The 20609-nt window shown below is 45.2% G+C and overlaps 1 protein-coding gene across 2 annotated transcripts; it reads right to left on the reverse strand.

Moving 5' to 3' along the window:
• Window positions 1–1489: 1489 nt before the first annotated feature.
• kank2 (KN motif and ankyrin repeat domains 2) lies at window positions 1490–19804 on the reverse strand. Of its 2 annotated transcripts, none has more exons than XM_037089502.1 (13): window positions 19254–19804; window positions 12513–12597; window positions 9574–9656; window positions 7900–9261; window positions 7484–7693; window positions 7290–7398; window positions 6477–7103; window positions 6301–6388; window positions 4847–5066; window positions 4469–4611; window positions 4042–4242; window positions 3864–3962; window positions 1490–2996 (listed from the first exon to the last, which is right to left on the reverse strand). In XM_037089502.1, exons 3-13 carry the CDS (start codon window positions 9608–9610, stop codon window positions 2940–2942), a joined length of 3153 nt encoding a protein of 1050 aa, XP_036945397.1. In that variant the 5' UTR covers window positions 9611–9656; window positions 12513–12597; window positions 19254–19804; the 3' UTR covers window positions 1490–2939. The 2 variants fall into 2 exon arrangements, with proteins under 2 accessions (XP_036945397.1, XP_036945398.1); XM_037089503.1 differs by lacking the exon at window positions 19254–19804 and adding an exon at window positions 18220–18318.
• Between the last annotated feature and the right edge of the window lie 805 nt (window positions 19805–20609).

Here is a 20609-nt window from a genome sequence, read left to right on the forward strand (position 1 = left end):
AGGCTTTTGGGTGAGAAGACAACAGAGATGAGAGCTTATTCAGGCCGTATTTAGATTTTTCATTGCCATCTTGGAGTGACTGGACCTTTAATGATATAAAAATAGACAGCTCATTTCTGATTGGCTGCTAGGTCCCCTCTTACATTGTACATGATCTCAAACATGACAAAGAAGGCTTTGCTTACATGAGCATGTTATCTCACAGACTCCTCCCAAAGACAAGCAGCTGTCTGAGGAAAACAGCTGGTGTGATGACAAGTGTTTTTCACTTGAGATTGCGACCAGTGCTTCCAAAATGCTGCACGTCATTGTGTGGTTTTAAACAAACACACATCTGGTTGTTGCTGATAGAAGAAGAAAAAATATATAGGTCAGTTTCACATGAATACAGTGAGAAGTACATTCACTTTAAATAGTCTGAACAGATGATTATAGAGCCCCAGGCTGTTAACTAACTAAAAGCAAAAACACTTTGATTTAAGAGATACAAACTTTGATCCACATGTGAAAAAAATGTGTCAACATCTGTAATTCACATGTGGAAATGTGAATGTAATATTTGATTTTCAAAAAAGGAAAATTACTTTCTGTGTCAAGTTCAGATATGAATGCATGTAAATCTCTTGAGAAAATGTGAATTTCACACTGAAAAAAGAATCACTTAACTGTCTAGTTCACATACATTATTTTCTTTTCACATGATAAAGCATTAGTTCACACGTGAAAATACCAGAACCATTATCACATCTTATAAAAGTCACTCACTATAGGAGGCTCTTTTTAAGCTCTTACCCATTTTAACAGTGACTTCAGCCAGGCTGCTCCCTCTTTTGCTGCAGCCTGTGTCACAATCCACCTGCTCTACTGTTTCAATACTAATCCTGCATTTAAGTCTTGAAGCTTAAAGTTCAGTTCATTGTTTCCCCTTTGAGGTGAACTAATAGGAGGTTTCTGTCCAGTGCCTGCACCATCACGCTTCACAGTACGCACAGCATGTTCTTGTTTTGTTCACAACTCAAAGAGATTTAGTTTACTTAGAGGAGTAAAAAGGGTGGAATCAGAGAAGTTTGACATTTTCTTCCTGTAAAATGACTCACTTTGATTATGGATTATAGTTCGTCATCATGCTGTTGACACTGAAAATGATTAGACTGAATTGAAGCGTATATAAGATATAAAATGGGTCACAACAGCTGGGACAGATGTGATGGTTTTGGGACTTTTCATGACACTTGCTCGCTTTAATTTAGTAAACTGCTGCTCAGTGTTGAGGGAAGAGCTGTTTGTGTTTGGACTCCATCTAGTGGACATTTCCTAACATTCACAACCAACATGAAAGATGGATTTACTGACTCCAAGTCTGTAAGAGCAACACAAATATAAAACATATAGAAGATGAGGGTTTTTACTTATGTTTTCTCAGCCAAGAGAATCATTGCTGTCATAAAGTAGCACAAACAACAATAATAGTAATAACAAATGCAACAGAAACAGTGTGGTCCACATTTATTAACCGATCGAGAAACACAATCTAGAATTTTACACAAACCTTCATAAAACATAAACCAAAGAGCTGTGCGATTACATAAAGTAGGTGTGGGTTAAAAAACCCTAAATGTATATATAAAAAAAGGTAGATACTTAAATTAAAAACTTGAGAGTTTATAAAAAATTCAATTGCTTAAAAGTGAATATGAAAACTGTGAAAAAATCTTTAAAAAGCAATAGAAATTTCTGACATCAATAGCCTATGCACTTTTGTTCAAGGAATGTGATTTCAGGCATCATAACTACCAGTTTATATTGACATATATTATTTTGATATTCACATCTTACATGGCCCGTCTTTTAAAGACCCCAATCAGTCACTTTCCGGTTCCCTGACAAAATCTCACCGGCTTCTCCGGAGCTTTCAGTCGTTTCTCAACAAAGTCTTGTTAAATCGTATAAGCACAGAATAAAACAAACACAGACACACTCTAAACCTTCCTTCCAACCATCCAAAATACCTTCACGTACAAAAATACAAAGACCATAGTACCGTTGCCTTCAGAGGTTAATGTTGACACCTGTCTTCCTTCACACTTGATGCTAGGCCAGTGCTAACATTATCACCACGATATACAGTGTCACCGAGCTGTTAGGAGAGATACATCTTTGGGTTTTATTTTGGGGAATGTGGTCGACACATATCTTATTTTTGTTTTCTGGTTAAAAAGGCGTAATAAGTTTACCATCGCCTCGGAAATAAAATAAAAAAAAAATCTTGATCCTTGGAAGTCCTGAATTAAGAATAAAAACAAAAAAATCCATATCAAAAATACTCTAGAGTAAATAAATCTTGTGTATAAATATTGATAAACTGCTGTTGTGTTGTTTTCTGTACTCTAGCACCAATGAGCTCGTTGATGCAAGGACACTTATCCATGAGAGGGGTGGCTTTAGTTATTCCAAATGGCTGTGATGGTCACACACATAATGATGCTACTGCATAAGAGCTATTGTACACATTACAATGAAAACACATCGCTCTATGACCCAACTAATACAAGAAACATACGGAGTAAAACAACAAGTGTATAATGATAACAGTGTCGAGTAATGTTGTGAACAGTTTTGACTTGTAAGTGCTCCTTAAATCAGGGCTGACTACCAGATCACTGCAGGACTGGACTGTTCTGTACCAAACAAGTAATCCGCGTCTTCAACCACTGCTGTGACTAAAAAAAAAAAAAAAACAACTGTGTAAAAACAAAGCAATGGATAACAATGGTGAAAGCTGTCGTGTCATTATCTGCACATTATAATGTCATTAAATTATGGCAGGTGAGAACAAATGCACACACAAACTCATTGTTTCTATCAATTACACAGATGAAAAGAAATCACACTGTAATATGAGAAGTTGCTGTGGATCGGCTGTCGAGCCGGAGCGGAGTTTATTTTGTTTCACCAGAGGGAGGAGAGGAGCCCAAGAGAGGAGACTTCGGCGAAACCTAGACACAGAGAAAAACAAAAAAGGGGGAAAAAAGGTTTGGTTGTTGTTAAATTGGGTCATGAGTGTTAATTCAATGATCACAGTACATTTCTGCAAACCCCAGATATGTTGAAATTATTCTTTACATTTCAATTTTCTATTTTATGTTGGGACAATGCTTATAGTCTGGTTTCATTTAGGTACAATAACTGATCAGTTAGGCTTGGGATGAGATGATTTTGAAACAAGACTAGAAATCTTACAATGTCTTGTTCAAAATATGTGCTTTAGTTGCCCCAAAGACGGTGGCTAACTGTCCCAAAATGTTGGCTGAAGTGGTCTCAAACAGCGGTCTCCTGCTTGGCTGCTGCCTCAACTAGGTGTCACACCAGCACCAAACCCTCCTCTTCCTGATGCATATGTCAGCTCATGTATCTGAACGCCGCACCCTGGATCGGTCTTATCCCAGAAATGCTCGGCTGAAATGGGATCAGGGGAATTTGAAGGCCTGGTCTATACCTTGAGTTCTTTCTCACCTTCCATGGACAATTCCTGAACAATTTTGGGGGAGTTGCAGGGCGCATTATCCTGCTGGGGAGACCCACTGCTATTGGGGTGTGATGTTGTTACTTGGTTTATATGTGTCAAATGGCATTCACATGAACGTCAGGACCCAAGGGAGGAATACTGCATTGTAACCAGATGATGTTATTCACTTCACCTGTCAGTGGTTTCAAAGGTGTGACTGATTGGTAGTCGCTATGCTTGCACACATCACACTGTGCCTTGTTGAGGCAACTGTGAGTGGAAAACTCAGTGGTCTTCTTCTTCTGTGATGGATGTTTTCCTGTATGCTACTATGTCAGCAGAGTATTGAAGTACTCACAGGGGACGGAGGCTTTGCAAAGTTGAGGTGAGCGTACAGAAGCACAGCGATGTCATTCTGGCTGGCCTCCAGGGCGATGGACAGAGCAGTGCTGCCGTCCTGTAAGAAACAAGAGGATGATGGTGAGATGATGGGTAAAACAGAGACAGAGAAAGACGGAAGGGAGGTAAATTCTTACATTATCGGTGAGAGTGGCGTCACAGCCCGGCACAGACAGCAGCTGACGCACGATGTCCACGTGACCGTGTTCGCAGGCACACATGAGCGCCGTGGAGCCGTCGTCATCACGGATGTTGACCTGTGCTCCGCAGGACAGCAGCGCCCGCACCATGTCCCCTCGACCATGGCTGACTGCTAGCATCAGCGCCGTCTGACCAGCCTGCAAACACATTATCCAAAATCTCACAACATGTAGATCCAATTTCAGAAATAAATCTGATTCAGCATTTTGACTGCATTTGTTTACATGCTGCAGCTCGAATCTACTGACAAACTCTTCAGTGTTACCACAAGTGAGCAAATGTAAGTGCTCTGTATGAGAAAGTCTGATGGGTTTGATTGTTGTTTGGAGCTGCAGTACAACCTCAGAGCAGTAGAGGGCATACCTGGCTAGCCTTGGCGTTGACGTCCCCAGTGCGCAGCAGCTGCAGGACGGTTTGAAGGTCGCTGTCTGAGTGGAAGGCAGCCAGAGCTGTCAGCATGATGGCCGTGTAGCCCGCCTTGTTCTGCTTGTCAGCATTGCACAGGCCTGTCAGGTGTATAGGGCAATCAGTTTGACAGGTAGTACAACAGCAGCCCAAACGAATGACAGGGATGTATGACATGTTGGGGACGATGTGTGACACTCAAATCAAATGACTGAACTCAGGGAAACAGTGGAGATGAAGAGGAGTTTAACTTTTACGTGTGTTAGTTAATGTCCTTCACTCATGCCCAAATCATACACACACACACACACACACACACACACACATATAGCTCACCAGTGTCCAGCAGCAATTTCACCACGGGGAAGTTGGAGTGGGAGACGGTGTAGTGAAGCGCCGTGTTCCCGTTGCCGTCTGCCATGTTGATTACAAACTCCAGCAGCTGAGGGGAGAGGGAGGCGAAGGTGCTCATGTAGGCCTTGACAACAGCCGTGTCCGCTGCTTTGTGACAGGACACACGCAGCCACTCCTGCAGCACGGTGGTGTAAGCCGCCCTCTGAGATCAGACACAATGAGGACAATTAGAGACACGAACACACTTGACAGACTGTTGGGGAAATGCAAGAGAACAGCTCGCAGGCCCGCAGACTGACCACAGTGAGCATATTAAAGTCAAAAGTGAGAAAAGGCTTTGTTGGAAACCAAGTCCTTGCTGAAAAACATGAAGAAAATTGAATCTAGAGTCATGTATTTTTTAACCTGAGTTCAGTTTTGTTGTGTGAATGATGAACGAGCTGCAGTAACTGCAATGTAATCTTTGTGGGCATCTTTAAATGCGATATGAGGTGATTTGAAAAGGATCCCTACAGAAAATCCATCTTTCATTAACCAGAAGCAGACAATATATCCTTCTGTTCAAAGCCATCAAGAAGTAAATTTATCATCGTAAAACTCGACAAAAACAAAATAAAACTCATCAGAAGTGTTTTGGTTCGTCTCTCCACTCATCAATCAACCAACTCTGGTTCTGGCTTGAACAAAATAAACCTTTAACTCACAACGTTAGATGATAAAATATTCTGGCTCTGCCGACTGTTTTCTCTGTTGCTTCTCTGTTTTACTCTCAAAGGGTTTTTCACATCTGACACAATGAGTTAAGGGTTCATTTCAACCAAACCAGAGGTGATGATTAACCACGATGGTTCTGGTGAATCTAATTTTGCTTTTCTGTCGAGTTTGAATCAAGCGTGTTTTACGATGATAAAATTACTGATTCTGTAAATGGAATCTGGTGGATTTGACTGTGCCTGTTTCTGGTTAAACAAAAAGGAGTTTACTGCCTCACAAAAATGTCTAGATTTGCAGAGGTCCCCTCCATAATGTTCTCAGACACACAAGAACAATGTGAGACTGTCTGTGGCAAAAACACACACTTTGATCGTCAGCATTGCCCTGAAGGATCACATGTTGTGGCTGCCGGCTGAGGTGACCAGCTGCTCCGATTGTGAAACTTTCTTTACCTTTTAGTAGACTACATACCAAAAAAAAGAAAGTACTGGAATTCCTTTTATAACTGTCTTCTCCTGAATAATTCAAGCATGTAGAGATGCCGTGCACATCTTATGTTGCAGGGAACCTCACATACGTCAGAGTCAGGACAGAATGTTCCACAACTGAGTTTCCACTTGATTGTGCTTCTGCTTGTTGATTGTTTTTAACACTCCTGGGTTTCCTGGAAAGCAGTATTGACACTGACTGGATTAAATAAAGTGAGCAAAACGAACACCTACTGCTCCTTGCTGGCTGAAGGCATTGGCGTCCCCGAGGGCTTTCTGCAGGGCATGAAGAGCCGACATCAGGCCGTCACTCAGCTCCAGTCTGAGACAGACGGGGAGACAACATCAGTCATAGTCCTCACACACATTACGGTCCTATCAGTCTGTCTGCTAACCGTGTTGTGTTTTACCTGACTTGTTTGGCTGTGGCAGTGTCTTTGGCGACACTTTCAGCTGCTGGTGGTAACTCTGACTGGCTGCTGAGGACGCTTGTTTCTGACTGGGCGGTGTGTTGCTGCTTGGTGATCTCAGCGGTTTTAGTGACAGACGGCGATGAAGAACAGGTAACTGAGGACTGTACGGAGCTTTGTCCAGGAGTGGATTCAGTGCTTGACGATGTGGAGGTGGTCTCCTGGGTGACTGTGTGTTTTTCTGATGGCTGGTTGGCGGTCTCTGTAGAGGCAGGATCGTTTGCGGGACATGGAGGAGTTACAGTGGAGACCGAGGCTGGTGGCTGTGAGGCACAATTTTGTATAACAGTGTCCGGCGCTAGTGACCGGGGGGGTTTGTCTGGCGGTCTTGTGTCTACAGTTGCAGACTGGTTGGGACTCTGCTGTGAGTCTGGAATGACAGTTTTGACGGCAGTCTGTTGAGGTACACTGTTGGTTTCTGGAGGCTGGCAGGCCTGGCTGTGGGTTATTTGCTGGTGCTGGGCGGTTGACTCTGGCAGTTTTTCTCTGGCTTCGTGATATTCGCTGGAGTCGCTCGCCTCATCTGAGCTCTCGCTGCTGCTATCGTCTGATGACGTGGACTCATACCTGCAAGACAGCAAAACACTTCACTGGCAAACATCTCCAAGTCTTTGTAACTCACACCTGTTTTATCAATGAACATATATAAGCAGGGAATACACATGCATTTCTACTTATATCTCCGACTGTATAGTCTTTTCGAGAACAGGAAGAGTAATTGCGCAGCACTCAGTGGATGAAAATAATACTTACCCTCCATTGACTCCAGTGAACTGTAGATTTTTCTTTGTGGAGGGAGATCCTGGTTCACCTTCTGCTTTCCGCTTCATAATGGACCTCAGGGAAGACTGTGGCGATGAAGCTGGAAAAGACACCAGTGATCACACTTACAGCAGGAACATGATGTGGCAGAAGTCAGAGCCGGGTGTTGTGTTCGGTCCAGTTACCTGTCTTTGGGCCTTCTTGTGACTGGACAGCCTCTGTGGATGTATGCAGGTGTGTCTCCCCTTCTTTAGGATGCATCAAAACAGACTGATTACCAGGCGCACCTACAGCAATGACAGGAGTGGCGACAGGTACCGAAGTGGACAGCTCGCTCTTTAGGACGTCGCGTACTTGCTTGGAGCTGACTGCAATCGGCAATTCAACTGGACCGTCTGTGAGACAGAAAAAAGACTTTAATAGTCAAATTCCTACATCTGCACAAAATCTAGCACAATTCCAATACAACAGCAATTCAATAAATCCTGGTTTATGACTTCCCAGATGTGCTGATTCATTCCCAAAGCATTGGACTGCATTAGGCAGTTCATATAAAGGTCACACATTAGTAACTGAGTGTGATCCTACACTACCAGCTGACCTTCAGCTTGTCCTCTGTGGTGGCCCTCCACAACTCCAGCAGCTGGTTGAAGCGAGGGGGAGCTGCAGGTTTCTGCTCGGAGCAGAGTGCCCACCTCCACCACCTTGGGCTGCTCCAGTGTGTACACCTGGATTCCCACTGTCCTCTGTTCCCTCTGCTGGGGCAGCTGAGTGAAGCTGACCAGAGTGTGCAGGCTGCAGCCTTGGGGCTCCTGCCAGCCCATGCTGGTGGCCATGACTGGATGCTCTGGCTGAGGCGCGCTCTGGACTGTTTCGGCCTGCTGCTGCACACTCTGCAGCTCCTGCATCGTCCTCTTTAGCTGGCCCTCAAGCTGACCCACTTGATTCTTAAGAGCCACTGCTTCTGGCAGCAGCCCCAGATCCTCCTCCCGGACCCAGACTCCCACCTGACGACTGCCCCTTGCGTCCTCTGGTCCCACTCCGATGGTGCGCACTTCTCGCTTTGCATCTGGTCGCGCTCCACCCACAATCACTGTGTCCTCGATCTCACACCCTGAGTCTTGCTTGGAGCCCTCAGGTGTGGTGGGAGACAGTGGCCCTGCTGGTTTGTTGCTGCTCTTAGCTCCATTATTCGCCTCCTCCTCAGGGATGTCGATGTAGAGCTCTCCTCTGGTGCGACCTCGGCTGAAACCCAGAGTATGACCTAAAAACTTCTGGCTCTTCAGCTGGACGCTGAGCTGCCGCTTCTCCTCCTGCAGCACAGAGATTTTGACCTGCAGCACAGGGATGGTCTTCACCTGCTCCTCTAGCTCCCTTATCTTCCTGAGGGCTGCAGCCATCTGCTCCCTGACATGCTGCAGGTGTGCTGGTGTTGGGGTCACTGGGGTGGAAAGGCCAGAACTCAGTGGGGTGAACGATCCGCCTCCCCCTTGGGCTCGGTTGAAGCTGTGTGCACTGCTCAGCGAGGTGTTCGAGCCTGCTACGCTGCTGTGCATGCTGCCAAGGTTGGAGAATCTCCGCCCCTCTTTCTCCTCCTCCAGCTTCCTGCGTGCATCCAACAGGGTCTTCTCCACCCGTGCAGTGCTGAAGCTGGGCCTGTGCGACGTGTGGAAGCCTGGGGCACAGTAGGAGAAGGAGGAGTGGCGGCTGTCCATGCTGGTGTTGGAGCACAGAGACTCTGTGGAGGTCCACCAGGAGCCGGTGTAGCCATAGCCGCGGGGCAGGGAGCCATATCGTGGCCGTCGTTGGATAGGCACCTTCTTGATAGTGTTTCCCTTCTCTATGTCGTTAACATATTTGAGGAAGTCTAGGTCCAGACGGTATCCATAGGGGGTCTCCACTGAGTAGGGCGCCTCCTGTTCTTTGCCGTGCAGGGAAGGGGGAGCAGGCGGGTTGAGTTTCCCTGAGGGGGAAGGAAATCAACTTTAAACAAACGGAAATCTGCGTCTAATCTTGGGCTCAGACTTCAGAAAATAGCTGTAACTTTGGGCTTTAAGAAACAATCACTAAAATAGGTTCAAAGCGAATTGGTGCAGTCACTATAACCCAAGCATGTCAGGTGTCTGAACAGTGCAACTATTAAATCACTTTAAAGTTGTCTGAAAGTTTGAATCCAAACAAAAATTCAAAGAATCCCAAGCAAAAATAGTAATAATCTTAATAAAACATCACTAAAATGTGGAGCAATTTCAGTAAAAAACAAGTGGAGGTGCACCTGGGAAGCCGGGGTCCATATGCAGCACCTGAGCCATTCTGAGCCTGTGGCAGCCAATCAAACAGTCGCCCACAAACTCTCACCTGCGGAGGAACAGAGACACGTCGAATTATTAACGAGCACACAAGAGAAGTTTTAAAAAAAGAACACGAGTTATTTGCTTCCAATAATATGAATCCCATTCAATAATAAATGAGGATGTGTGCAGGACAAAAATAGCCCTTATACGGCCATCTTATAAGTTGATGACAAAGATGTGAGTCTGCTACAGATTATTGCTCTTTTTGACCCTATTGTTCCTTTTTGTTCCTGTGAAGGTCAGAAATAGTTTCACTGTTTGTTTCACTGCTTCACCCTCATGCACCCTTTCTAAATTTATCCCTTCATTTTTTTCGGAGCGTAGTGGGTCACACTCGATTGTGTGTTTGTTTCGGATAGCATTCAGAGATGAGGAGTTACAGGGGAAAGTTTCCTGGCAGCTAATTCCAGGACAGAGGTTTGAGACTGCCAGTTACAACCTTATTAGGAATCATCTGTGCACGCTAACTTCGCCTCTCAATTTAGGGTTTACAGACACTCTCTCCTCTTTCTCTCCCTGCTCTCTCCACATCTTCCCCCCTCCTGCTTCTTCTCTGTTTGTGCTTCTTTTATGTTTTTTTCTGGTGCTTTCTCCCCTGCTCGACGTCAGCTGATGATCAGGAGGTTTCAGCTGGTCACTGTCTCTCACTCCCTCCACATTCACTCGCTCATTACTTCAGCACAGAAGGCATAGTGAATTGCTGAGCACTTCAACGCATTTTTCATACCAGGGGTAATGCATTTTGACTCTTACAAACATAAGATTGTGCTTTTTCCTCCCACAGAGAGCAACACGGTGCCAGCAACGACAGAGAGCCCACAAGGCCAGTGCCTCTGAGTTTGTGTCTGCTTGGAAAAGATTAACTTTCTAGGTCATCACTTTGTGGGAACTGTGGATGTAATGTTTAAGCCACCAGCAGCATTAGTCAGTCGAACATCGTTATATTACTTCAAGCGAGCTAAGACCAGAAGTTTGGACTGCAAACCTCCTCCTTGTTTTTGAGGGCAGACTCAGTTCACTTCACATCAAGGCTGCTTTTCTGCTCCTTCAGCTTCCTAAAGTCGAGCTCTCACTCTTTCTCCCCCTCTCTCACTGTCTTGTGACCGTAGACAGTGCTTGCTCGTTTGTGAAAAGTAGGACACTTGGAAACACTGACGAACTGGACTTGGTATTTTTGAAGTCCTGCAGTCAGTTTAATGTCCTGGTGCGATTTGCCTTATCTGTGCCCCTTCATCACCCTCTCATACCAAGATAGCCACTCACTCCGAGGCATGGAAATACTGTACGTGTGCACGCACAGACGCTGAGGGAATTAAAAGTACTCCTCGCTCCACTGTGACGAGATTGCCAACACCAAGTCGTCTATATTTTAGCGAACAGCTGAGGAATTTATCGGACGTCCTTGATGTTAATTTTAAGACTTCCTTACACTAGATCTGTATGGAAAAAAAGAAAATAGGGAGAACTGCTGTGAGTTGAAAAAATATGAAAAAAAATACCAAAACACGACAAAAACTCTCTTTCATCCAACATGAATGTGTTTTATCTGATCTGGAATAAGTTCATCAAATGTTCTGAGTGTCTGTTTCTCTCTAGTGTGGAATGAAAGTGTCGGACTGATTACACGCTGCATGTTGTACAGTGCGGTCTGCGTATGACTGCATGTGTGAGAAAGCGAGACCAGGACAGGGAGAAGGGGAGTGGTTGGGAGAAAGCTGGCGTGTGTGAGTGTACAGGAGGGTGGAGGACGGCGCTGACAGGGGACAGTTGATGAGGTATAATTAGAATCTGCACTTTAGCGACCAAACATCCCAGCCCGGCAGACGAGACTGACGCTGTCCACTTGACTCCTCTTTGAATCTTACAGTGCGGTTTCCTTCAAATCGTGTCTACTCACACAAAGTCAAAATGTCTGGGTGCCATTCCTCCCACATCACTCCCTCAAGCCTCCACATCTGCTTCTTCAACAGTGGCTCCCTGTTGTTTCAGATGTGTTACGCTGTGTGTGTGTACTTACTCTCCCTGAGTGTGTGTGTGTGTGTGTGTGTGTGCAGGGTGGAGAAGCTGACCTTCCTCCCTCTCTCCCAGCTCTCAAACAGAGTTCCTTTGAGATGACATCTGAACAGAAACCAGTGTGCGCTGCCCCTCCCCAGCGTCACACCACCATTTTGGCTCCATCCAGGACAAATGTCTTGCCCCTATTATACCCCCTCCTCCTCTACCTCCCCATACAGCTGCATACCATACTAACGGAAGTGAACATCGCCTGGTTTACTCCCTCCATCCCCTGCTATCAAGATTAAGACAGCCCTCGGGGGGTAAAATGCAGGTCATCCAGCACAAATTGCATGTCTGTGGTATGTCCTGTAAGATGTCACGAGAATAACTGCATTATACTGAAGTGTCCTCGGCCGCTCGCAGCACGCAGTGCAAAATGTTTGTTTTCGCAAGGCAGCTTCAGGTTTATTCATTTCAGCTGAACTCCTGCATCTGGAGGATTAAAAACTGGATCTGATTAACAGTGTGTATATACATTCTTGTCTCTTTGGTGTGTCAGAGGATTGAGACCACCCTGAAAAGTAATTTAAGATGCCAGGCTTCATTTTGAGGTCAGCTCTCCCAAGTTTATCAAACTCATTGCTTCCATTCATTGAGTCACCTTATTATTATTGCCATTACAAAGGATTAGACCTCAGTATTGCTAAGTCAGAAATACCACTCTTCCCGCCACCCAGAGAAGATCTTTATGGATTTTTCCACTGCCTTACAGACTCTCTCAGCCATTGGCGATTACTATTCTGCTCAAGCTTGGGAATGGTTTGTGAATTAGGAAAAGAGGGATTTATTTTCCGCTTCATACCAGCTGCTTGCGCTGCAAGGACGGGATCTCTCCTCCCCGGGCTCCTTGCTCTCCCTTCCTTCTCTTGCACTCTAACAGTCAGCACCTGTGGGAAACAAGAATAAAGCAAATTTGAACTTTAGCGGTCACGGCTTTTTGATTGTAGCAGTGTGCAGGCCGCAAAAAAATGTAAATCACATGGATATAAAAGGAGACGTGGGGACAAGTAGTCATCAGGGGGACGTCTATTAAAAGGTGTGCAGCTCTGTTGACACAGAGATAAAAACAGACTTATGACAGGTTACAAAAGAGTCGCCCCCCACACCAGCGTAAACACAAGTTGCGGCAGAGCCAGTAAAAACATTCCAAAACATTCCAGTGGTTTTGACTGACACGCCGGATGTGAACAATATACCTCCACGAAATGCCAATCACACCCTCATACTGTAGCGCAGCCGGATCCAAGCCTAGCTTTCTAGAAACACTCTCCACCCCATTCCTCTCCTCAATTAAAGGCTCTCTAATCAATTCAAGGCTGGGAACCTCCCTGCCATGTGATTGGGCAATGTTTTCTGTTTTCTTGCGTCTGTGACTAACACTCCCAAATCCGCTGGTACACACACACACACACACACGCCCTCCAGTTCTTGTGGGAACTGCCGTCATCTGCGCAGATCACCTTTAAAGACTTAAAGCCAGACTGATTTCATGAGCCTTATAATGCGTTCCCTTCGTGGACATCGCAGATGTGAACCGTGAGATTCAACCCCTGCATGTCTGTGTGTGTGTGTGTGTGTGTGTCTACCAGATAAGCTGCATGAGCGTGTCTGCTGATTCTCACACTTTGACTCTGGCTGCTGATGAAGTGTGGTCGACATTTTGTCGGAGGGTCTCGCAGCCCCCCCCCAAACAATGATGTGTGACCTTTGCATAATATCACAAGATATAACAAGACTTACGCTGTTGTTCACTCTATTGTTTTACACTGTTGTCATGCCAATATCACAGAGGGTGGAAGGGTAGGGGGAGAAACAGACCTTTTAGACTGGAACGACAGCCAAATCACAAAGAGCCATTCATTCGGCCTCTAGTTCCACAGCTGGTTCTAATATAAAAGCGAGGAGGGGCATCCCAGAGAGAGGGAGACAGAGAGGAACGGTGTGTGTATGAGTGTGTGGTGAGGAAATTTGCCTCAAAACAAACAAACAGTTGATGAGGTGCTGTTATAGACCCAAACACTGACAAACACTGGAAATACAGAGAGCAGGACTGAGTGATTGATATCTAGATCCAGAAAATGACCAGCGATGTGTGCAGCTAATTGTGTGCGCTGACACAATATCATGCGTGTGATTATAGAAACGTATACACCAAAATACTCCCTGAAGGACAGGATCAGAGACTATATGGAGCATTCTGTCTTAACCCCGATGGCACATACTTGTCTAAGACAAATACCAAACTTTACTGGAGACAAGTTGAACTCCCATCGCCTCCCACACAGCACAGATGAAAACACACTAACTCTGGCCGCGGCCTGAAGACTCCCACAGCTCAACAAACACAGCTGTAGCATTTAAATTGATTTATTCAGGTAAGGGCACCAGTGATGTGAAGGCAAAGTGATTTAGCAGGTTTTAATTTGTGCGTGAATCTCTCAGTGGGATGATACATTTCTGATTTACTGCTCATTAACCTCCAGTGAGCAGCAACATTTTGACAGCAAGTGACTAAACGGTCACTGCTTTGCTGTTGCATGTGTCACTCTCATCATACCAGGTTCACTGATGTGGCAAACCAGGAGACGGTGTGTTGCAAGAGTCTGATGTCTGATGAAGAAAGGGTTACAGGAAAGGGAGCTCCATCTTTCTATTCCCAAAGGATCCAGAAACAACCCAGGCACTTCCTCCCAGCCCAGGAGAAACAGTAACAAGGAGGAGGAGAGCATAAACGAGAAGGGAAAATAAGGAACAGGGGTAAGAGGGAGAGAAAGCAGGGGAGAGCAGTACAGTATGTGAGGGAGGGTGGGAAAGAAAGAGTGGGAATGTGAGGAAAGAAAGGCAAAACTGCCAGAGGAGGAGGGGAGGAGAAAAAAGAAATGCTGCTGAGAGTTTTAGATGGAAACTTCTCGAATGAGAAGACCATGACTGCTCTCTGATTTGGACTCCAGTCGTATGAATCACAGCAAATCCTGACACCAGAATGTAGTCGCAGGAAGAACAGCAGAAAGAGCGCTAAAGTTTCAGGACCTTCGCTGATAATCTTAAATGGCTCCGCCTGGATGATTACCATCATTTGTGCATTCCACTCCTAAAAATAGGCCGACAATAGAGAATCCCAACGAGAAGCTACACTTTGTCTTGCTAAAAAAAGATGATTGTTGTTCAGAGGTTTTTTTCCCCTCAGAGAAGCCGGCCGCAGAGACCAGAACACAGACATGCCGAAGAGTTTTAAATTTTAGATAAAGATCACAGCGGGAGGAGGAGGAGGTTGTGAATCCATCCAGTAGGACTTTCTTTGTCCTCCTCGTGACTCTGCAGCACAGATGGCTTCATTCAGCCAACTGGTCCTCAATGAATAATAAATCAGAAAGATTATAACAAAACTCTCCCCTGAACAGCCAAAGAACGCTTACTGTAGAAGCAACAACAGCCATTTGTCAACCAGCACAAAGTGGCTGACGGGTGAACGTCACTGCCTGTCAGACGCAACGTAACGAGGCCAGATGATCTCATATCTACATGGAAAAGACTGTGTGCTCGTATGTCGCAAGTGGACATGTGGTTTAACCTCAGGACAGTGAAATCATAATCCAGTGGGACGTCCCCTCCAAGACTGTCTGCCCTTTGACAGAAAGCCCTGTTTTTTGCATTAAGGAGTGTTGGTATGGAGGAACAGACGGCGCTGGGCTGAGCCGTCTGCTGCTGGCTAGAGTACGGCCAAGAGGAGGGGCCGGCCAGCTCCCATTACTCCTGGAACAGGAGCAGAGTAAACACCCGCCAGCCCGCTATTGGTCATTGTGCTGACCTCCAACAGGAAACTGAGCAAGGGTGGGGCTGAGCAGCAAGGAGCGGCACCGGAAAAAAAGGGACCAAAAAAAAGGGCATTTGGGAGAAATTCCTGTGCAGTTGTGGAGGTGGGGATTAAGAATGATGCAGAGCAGAAAGGCCAGGGAGCTGCACCCTTTAGGAGGAAACTGTGAGGGTCTGCAGGGGTGGAAGACAAAGTCCAGACGGCAGTAAGACGGGTGGTGGGGAGCCGGTCGGAGCAGCGATGGGGTTAAACACTGAGGTCAGTGTGCGATGTGGTACCGGGCGGAGAGCCCAGCAGAGCAGAGGAAGTAATCTGACTGCAGCGGTGATGTAGTTAAAGTGGTTCCCTCTCAGGGATCTTATCAATTACTTCCTGATTCAATGAGAGCTGTTCATCAAAAGTCTCTGTGGACAACAAAACGGGGCCGGGAATCATCCTCAACACTGACTGCTCCGACTTGTTTGTGTGCCTTACTGGACAGAAAAGTCCATCTTGCTTTTCTGAGCGATTAATGCATTAAAGGAGATCAAGTCAGATTATTTGAGCAGATAATGAATTACTGACCCCAGTACCTCAAAAGCCAGATTAGACCATATGTTCACTGAAAGCATTACTACAGCTGCTTCCCCAATTGAGACAGTTAAGTGGGAGTATTAACCCTCACTGTCTTCCCCTAAATAAAGCTGAGACTACTTCTGCAATACTGCGCCGTATGTTTATCCCTAATTCATTCATTAATAAACCTCTAAGAACTTTGGCTTTTTGGGAAAACCCTGAAAAAGTACATTTACTTACCAAGGAACAAAGTTCAGGTACTTGTGCTTTACTTGAATATTTCAGTTTTCTGCTTTTCACTGCGCTACAGTAATGTGATGACTTTAGTTTGACTTTGCAGACTTTATGTGGCATCTGAGCCAAAAGAGCACATTTCAAAACTGATTGTTTTATTAGCAATTGGACGAAAAAACCCTGATTCTGATCAGAAAAAATGCTAAATGTTGAATCTGATAATCGGCTGATAAATACTATGAAGCTTATGCACACATTTATGAGTTACTTGTACTTCCATGTTTGATACTTTAGTACATTTACTATCAGAAACTTAAAGACTTTTATTCAGGGACTTTATGTTTGTACGGGTGACTTTCACTTTTACCAAAGTTATATTTCAACACAACAACTTTACTTTGACTTCTGTGTACTTTTAACAACACTGTGGAAAAGGTAAACACTTAACTTGGGTGGGACATGTGCAGACACAATTAAATTAATACTGTTACCTCACTTGTATACTTTTATAAAAGGCTGTGACTACATTATTGATTGATCTGTGATTAATGAATTAGTTTGTTGGTCGATAAAATGTCTTGTGTCGTGTTTTGTCCACAACGCAAAGAGATTCAGATTCCTGTTATAAAGGAGGAAACAAACCACAAGATATTCACATTTCAGACGCTGTAAACACAAAGATTCTTTCCCTCAAAATTAGTTTGATCCTTCCTGACTTTCCTTATTACAAGTGATAAACATGATCGTCTCTGCTGTTTCATCACAGCAGATTATTCATCAGGCAGTAAAGATGTCTGGATTAGCTAATCAGTGGTCGACTCTAGACAGTGACAGACAGTCTCATGCAGGTTCAGGGTGTAATTTCATTATCCTCGCTAAACCATTTAAATGCCCAGCGTGTGGCCCAGTGTGCAAATGGGGTTTATAACCCCGCATTCCTCCACAGCACCCCTGGGTCCAAATGCTGTAATGAGACAATCACATTCCAGCTCGGTTAAAAAAAAAAAAAAAAAAACTGCTGGAGGAAACTTCAGCTGCTGACAAACCTGACCTGAGATCCCAAAACTGCAGTGTGGGGGATTCCCAGGGGGCCCAGATGGGATTCCAAGGGGTGGAGGAAAAGTCATTTTTCACTATTTTTACACTCTCACTCACTGGATCTCAAAACTAGTGAGTCATATCAGGAAATATCCAGATATGTGATCACAAAGGGAGCCTCGCTACAACTGACACAAGAGTCCTGCGATAAATCATGATGGTTATCATGTTAATTTTTTGTCGAAACTGTTGTTGTGCCCACCAGATTGGAATCACGATAAATCAATCTCATAATGGACGGAAGGGATCGAGCCACCCACACACACCAGCCCATGTGAGGACGTGAATGACAGGACAGAGCCCGACTGAGCGCCACGCAGCTGCCACAATCTGTGGCTGTTCGCTGGTAGGTGATTTAATGCAGCCAGCAGCCCCCATTACACAACAGCAGGACAGTGGTGTATTGTATGATGCAGTGTAACAGGCTGATGACTACACACCACCCACATCCTGCCAAAAGGTCTGCATGCCCCTCATCAAAACAACATCTCAAGTGTTTACTGATGAATCTGGACAGTCTGCTGCACATATCATGAGTAATCCTGTCACATTAAGTTCACTGTTTAAAACAAACAACCCTCCTCACTGACATAAAACAATCACACAGTCAAGGACATTACATTCTCTAAGACTAATAAGGCCAAACAAATCTGTTTATAGAGGGAAATCTGCTCCCACTGTGGCTTTTATGGCTCGATCCGAAAAAAGTTAAGTCAGTTGAATGAGAGTTTGGTTGCAGCTCTCCCTTCCTCCTGATCCAGCTGACACACACACACACACACACACACACAGCTCCATCAGCCCTCACCCATCCATCCTGTGAGGGTATGAACTCCCCTCGGTGTCCGCTGATCTTCCGCAGGCGGCGAGACGAGCAAATGTGCGGGCAAAGCAGCGGCGGCGAGAAGCTGACGAACATCTGGAAGTGATGAAAACTCGCAGAATGCGCGGACCCACCCTCTCCCCCGAGCCTCCAGGCGTCACTCAGCTTTCCCCCCTTTTGCCTTTCCTTTTTTTGTTAACTTAAAATAAATGAAAATGCTTAAGATTGTCGCAACCGATCATGTGTCGGGCGTGTGTGTGTGTGTGGGGGGGGAGTTTCATAATGAAGAGCAAAACACACATAAATGTGCAGCAACGTGGAGTTTATTCTGAGCTGGCCGCAGGGCTGAAAGTCCTGCTTTGATTAAAAGAGGGGAAAAGTTGAGGAGGCCGTGCGGAGGAGAAACCTTTTCTCCGTGAGCGCTGACTGATCATAATAACACACACTGTACATGACGGATCCAGCAGGGTCACTGTACACACAGTGACGATTCTACTATATTATAGTAAGAAAACCAAATGAAATGTAAAGTCTCTGCAAACAGACATTTACATGTGATAGATTCACCTTCATTTCATTTGGTTACGTTACAATATTTGTTATTATTATTATTATGATATTAAGGAGATTTTTTTTCGTTAACGGCGCCTCCGTCACTGATGCTCTGAACAAAAAGACACGCACAGAGCGACTCATCCACAGTCTCCTCCAGGTAAACTAACACCACCGAGACGTTATGACACCTAATTAGTCCGAGCAGCTGGTGCTGATATACAGTCATAATGATCTCAGAGGAGCGGCGGTGGTTCTGGAGGATGGAGGAGTCGTTACTTCGCGGGGAGCGGAGCGGAGCGGAGCGGAGCGGAGCGGGGGAATGGGCTGAACCGACGCTTCACAAAAGAAGTCTCACTCACGAGAAGGCGCCTCGTCCGAAGCGCGTCAAAATGCAAGAAAACACAGAGACGCACGCACAGAAATCCACGCAGAGACGAGAGGGGAACTTGTTTAGCTTTTCTTACCTGCCCTCTGGAAATCCTTTCAGCCGCCTCGGCCCAGGAGCGCTCACTGACAGAGAGACAAAAACACCGCAGACAAGATGCTCCGCGCCGCCTCCCGCGTCTCTTAAAGGGCCAGCAGCCACGAGGCCGAGCCGGGCAGCCGGGAGCCGGGATCATCTACAGGGGGCTTTAATCAAGGGAGAGGCCTTCTGCATGCATCTTCATCACCATCATCATCTTCCTCATGGAACTCCAAACACCCTCATCAACCTTCAGTGACTTTAAAGGCCCATGTTCAAGGATCTCCAGGGAAAAGCCTCCAAGTACAATGACTGCATGACAAGACCTGCACTGAAAACCTTAGGTCCAGTGTGTATAGTATGGAATATAGTATTCATAATAATGTTTTCATCAGTGTATAATTACCTAAAACTATGAATTCCTGTGTTTTAATTTTTAAGTAAGACATTTTTAATGTTTTTCTGTAGGGGCGATTGAGGCGAGGGGTGTTCAGTTGGTTGCAGTGTGAAACCACACTGCTAGTCCCCACTTAGTCCCACTCACTGGACACTAAAATAAAATATATTAACTATTTTATATACAGCTGGGTATTGATTGTACAGTTTGTATGTAAAATGTACAATGTTTGTTCTGAGAAACATCGAGAAGTGTGAAAAATGAGTACTTGAATGCAGGACGAGTAAATTAATTCTGACCCTCTGAGCTTTCAGGATATTAAGGACTTGGTAAGGAAGTTCAAGGGTCTCCATGCACAACAAAGACCATCAATGGCAGCTGATAGCAGGTCACCTAAACACTTCAGGGTGTCAATGACTTTCAAGCACTTTCAAAGTCCTCTGAGGACCTACAAGGAATTACGTGCAAGCACAACAAACTTCACAGAAAAGAAATTTAAAACATACATCAAGTACTAGTGAGGAAATTTCTACTGAAATGTCAATTGTTGAAACTTAATATTTACAGAAAACTTCTCCACAGCTAATGCTTTGCATGTTTTTCAGACAACCCTTTTTGCATTCACACGGTCATCTGTCTGAACCTGCTCCCTGTGTTGTTTTCATTTATCAGCAGATGAACCTTGATTGTCGCGTCATCTGTCTCCAGTACATCTGGCACAAACTGACACTGAGAGATCTTGTTAACTGGAAAACTTCCACTCCTCAGCTCTGATTGATTGAGTCTTTGTAAAGTACCTGATTATAAACGCGGAGCCCTTTGTTCCCGTATTAGACAAACATTGCAGACTACAGTGTGGATTGTCCTGCTGCCACAGGAAATTACACTGATGGTATGAAAAAATAAGGTCAGGAAGACATCTGGATCAAACACATCTTTGCTTTGTCTTGTAAGCTGTGT

Source organism: Acanthopagrus latus, chromosome 23 (assembly GCF_904848185.1).
Source record: "Acanthopagrus latus isolate v.2019 chromosome 23, fAcaLat1.1, whole genome shotgun sequence".
NCBI classification, from domain to species: Eukaryota; Metazoa; Chordata; class Actinopteri; order Spariformes; family Sparidae; genus Acanthopagrus; species Acanthopagrus latus.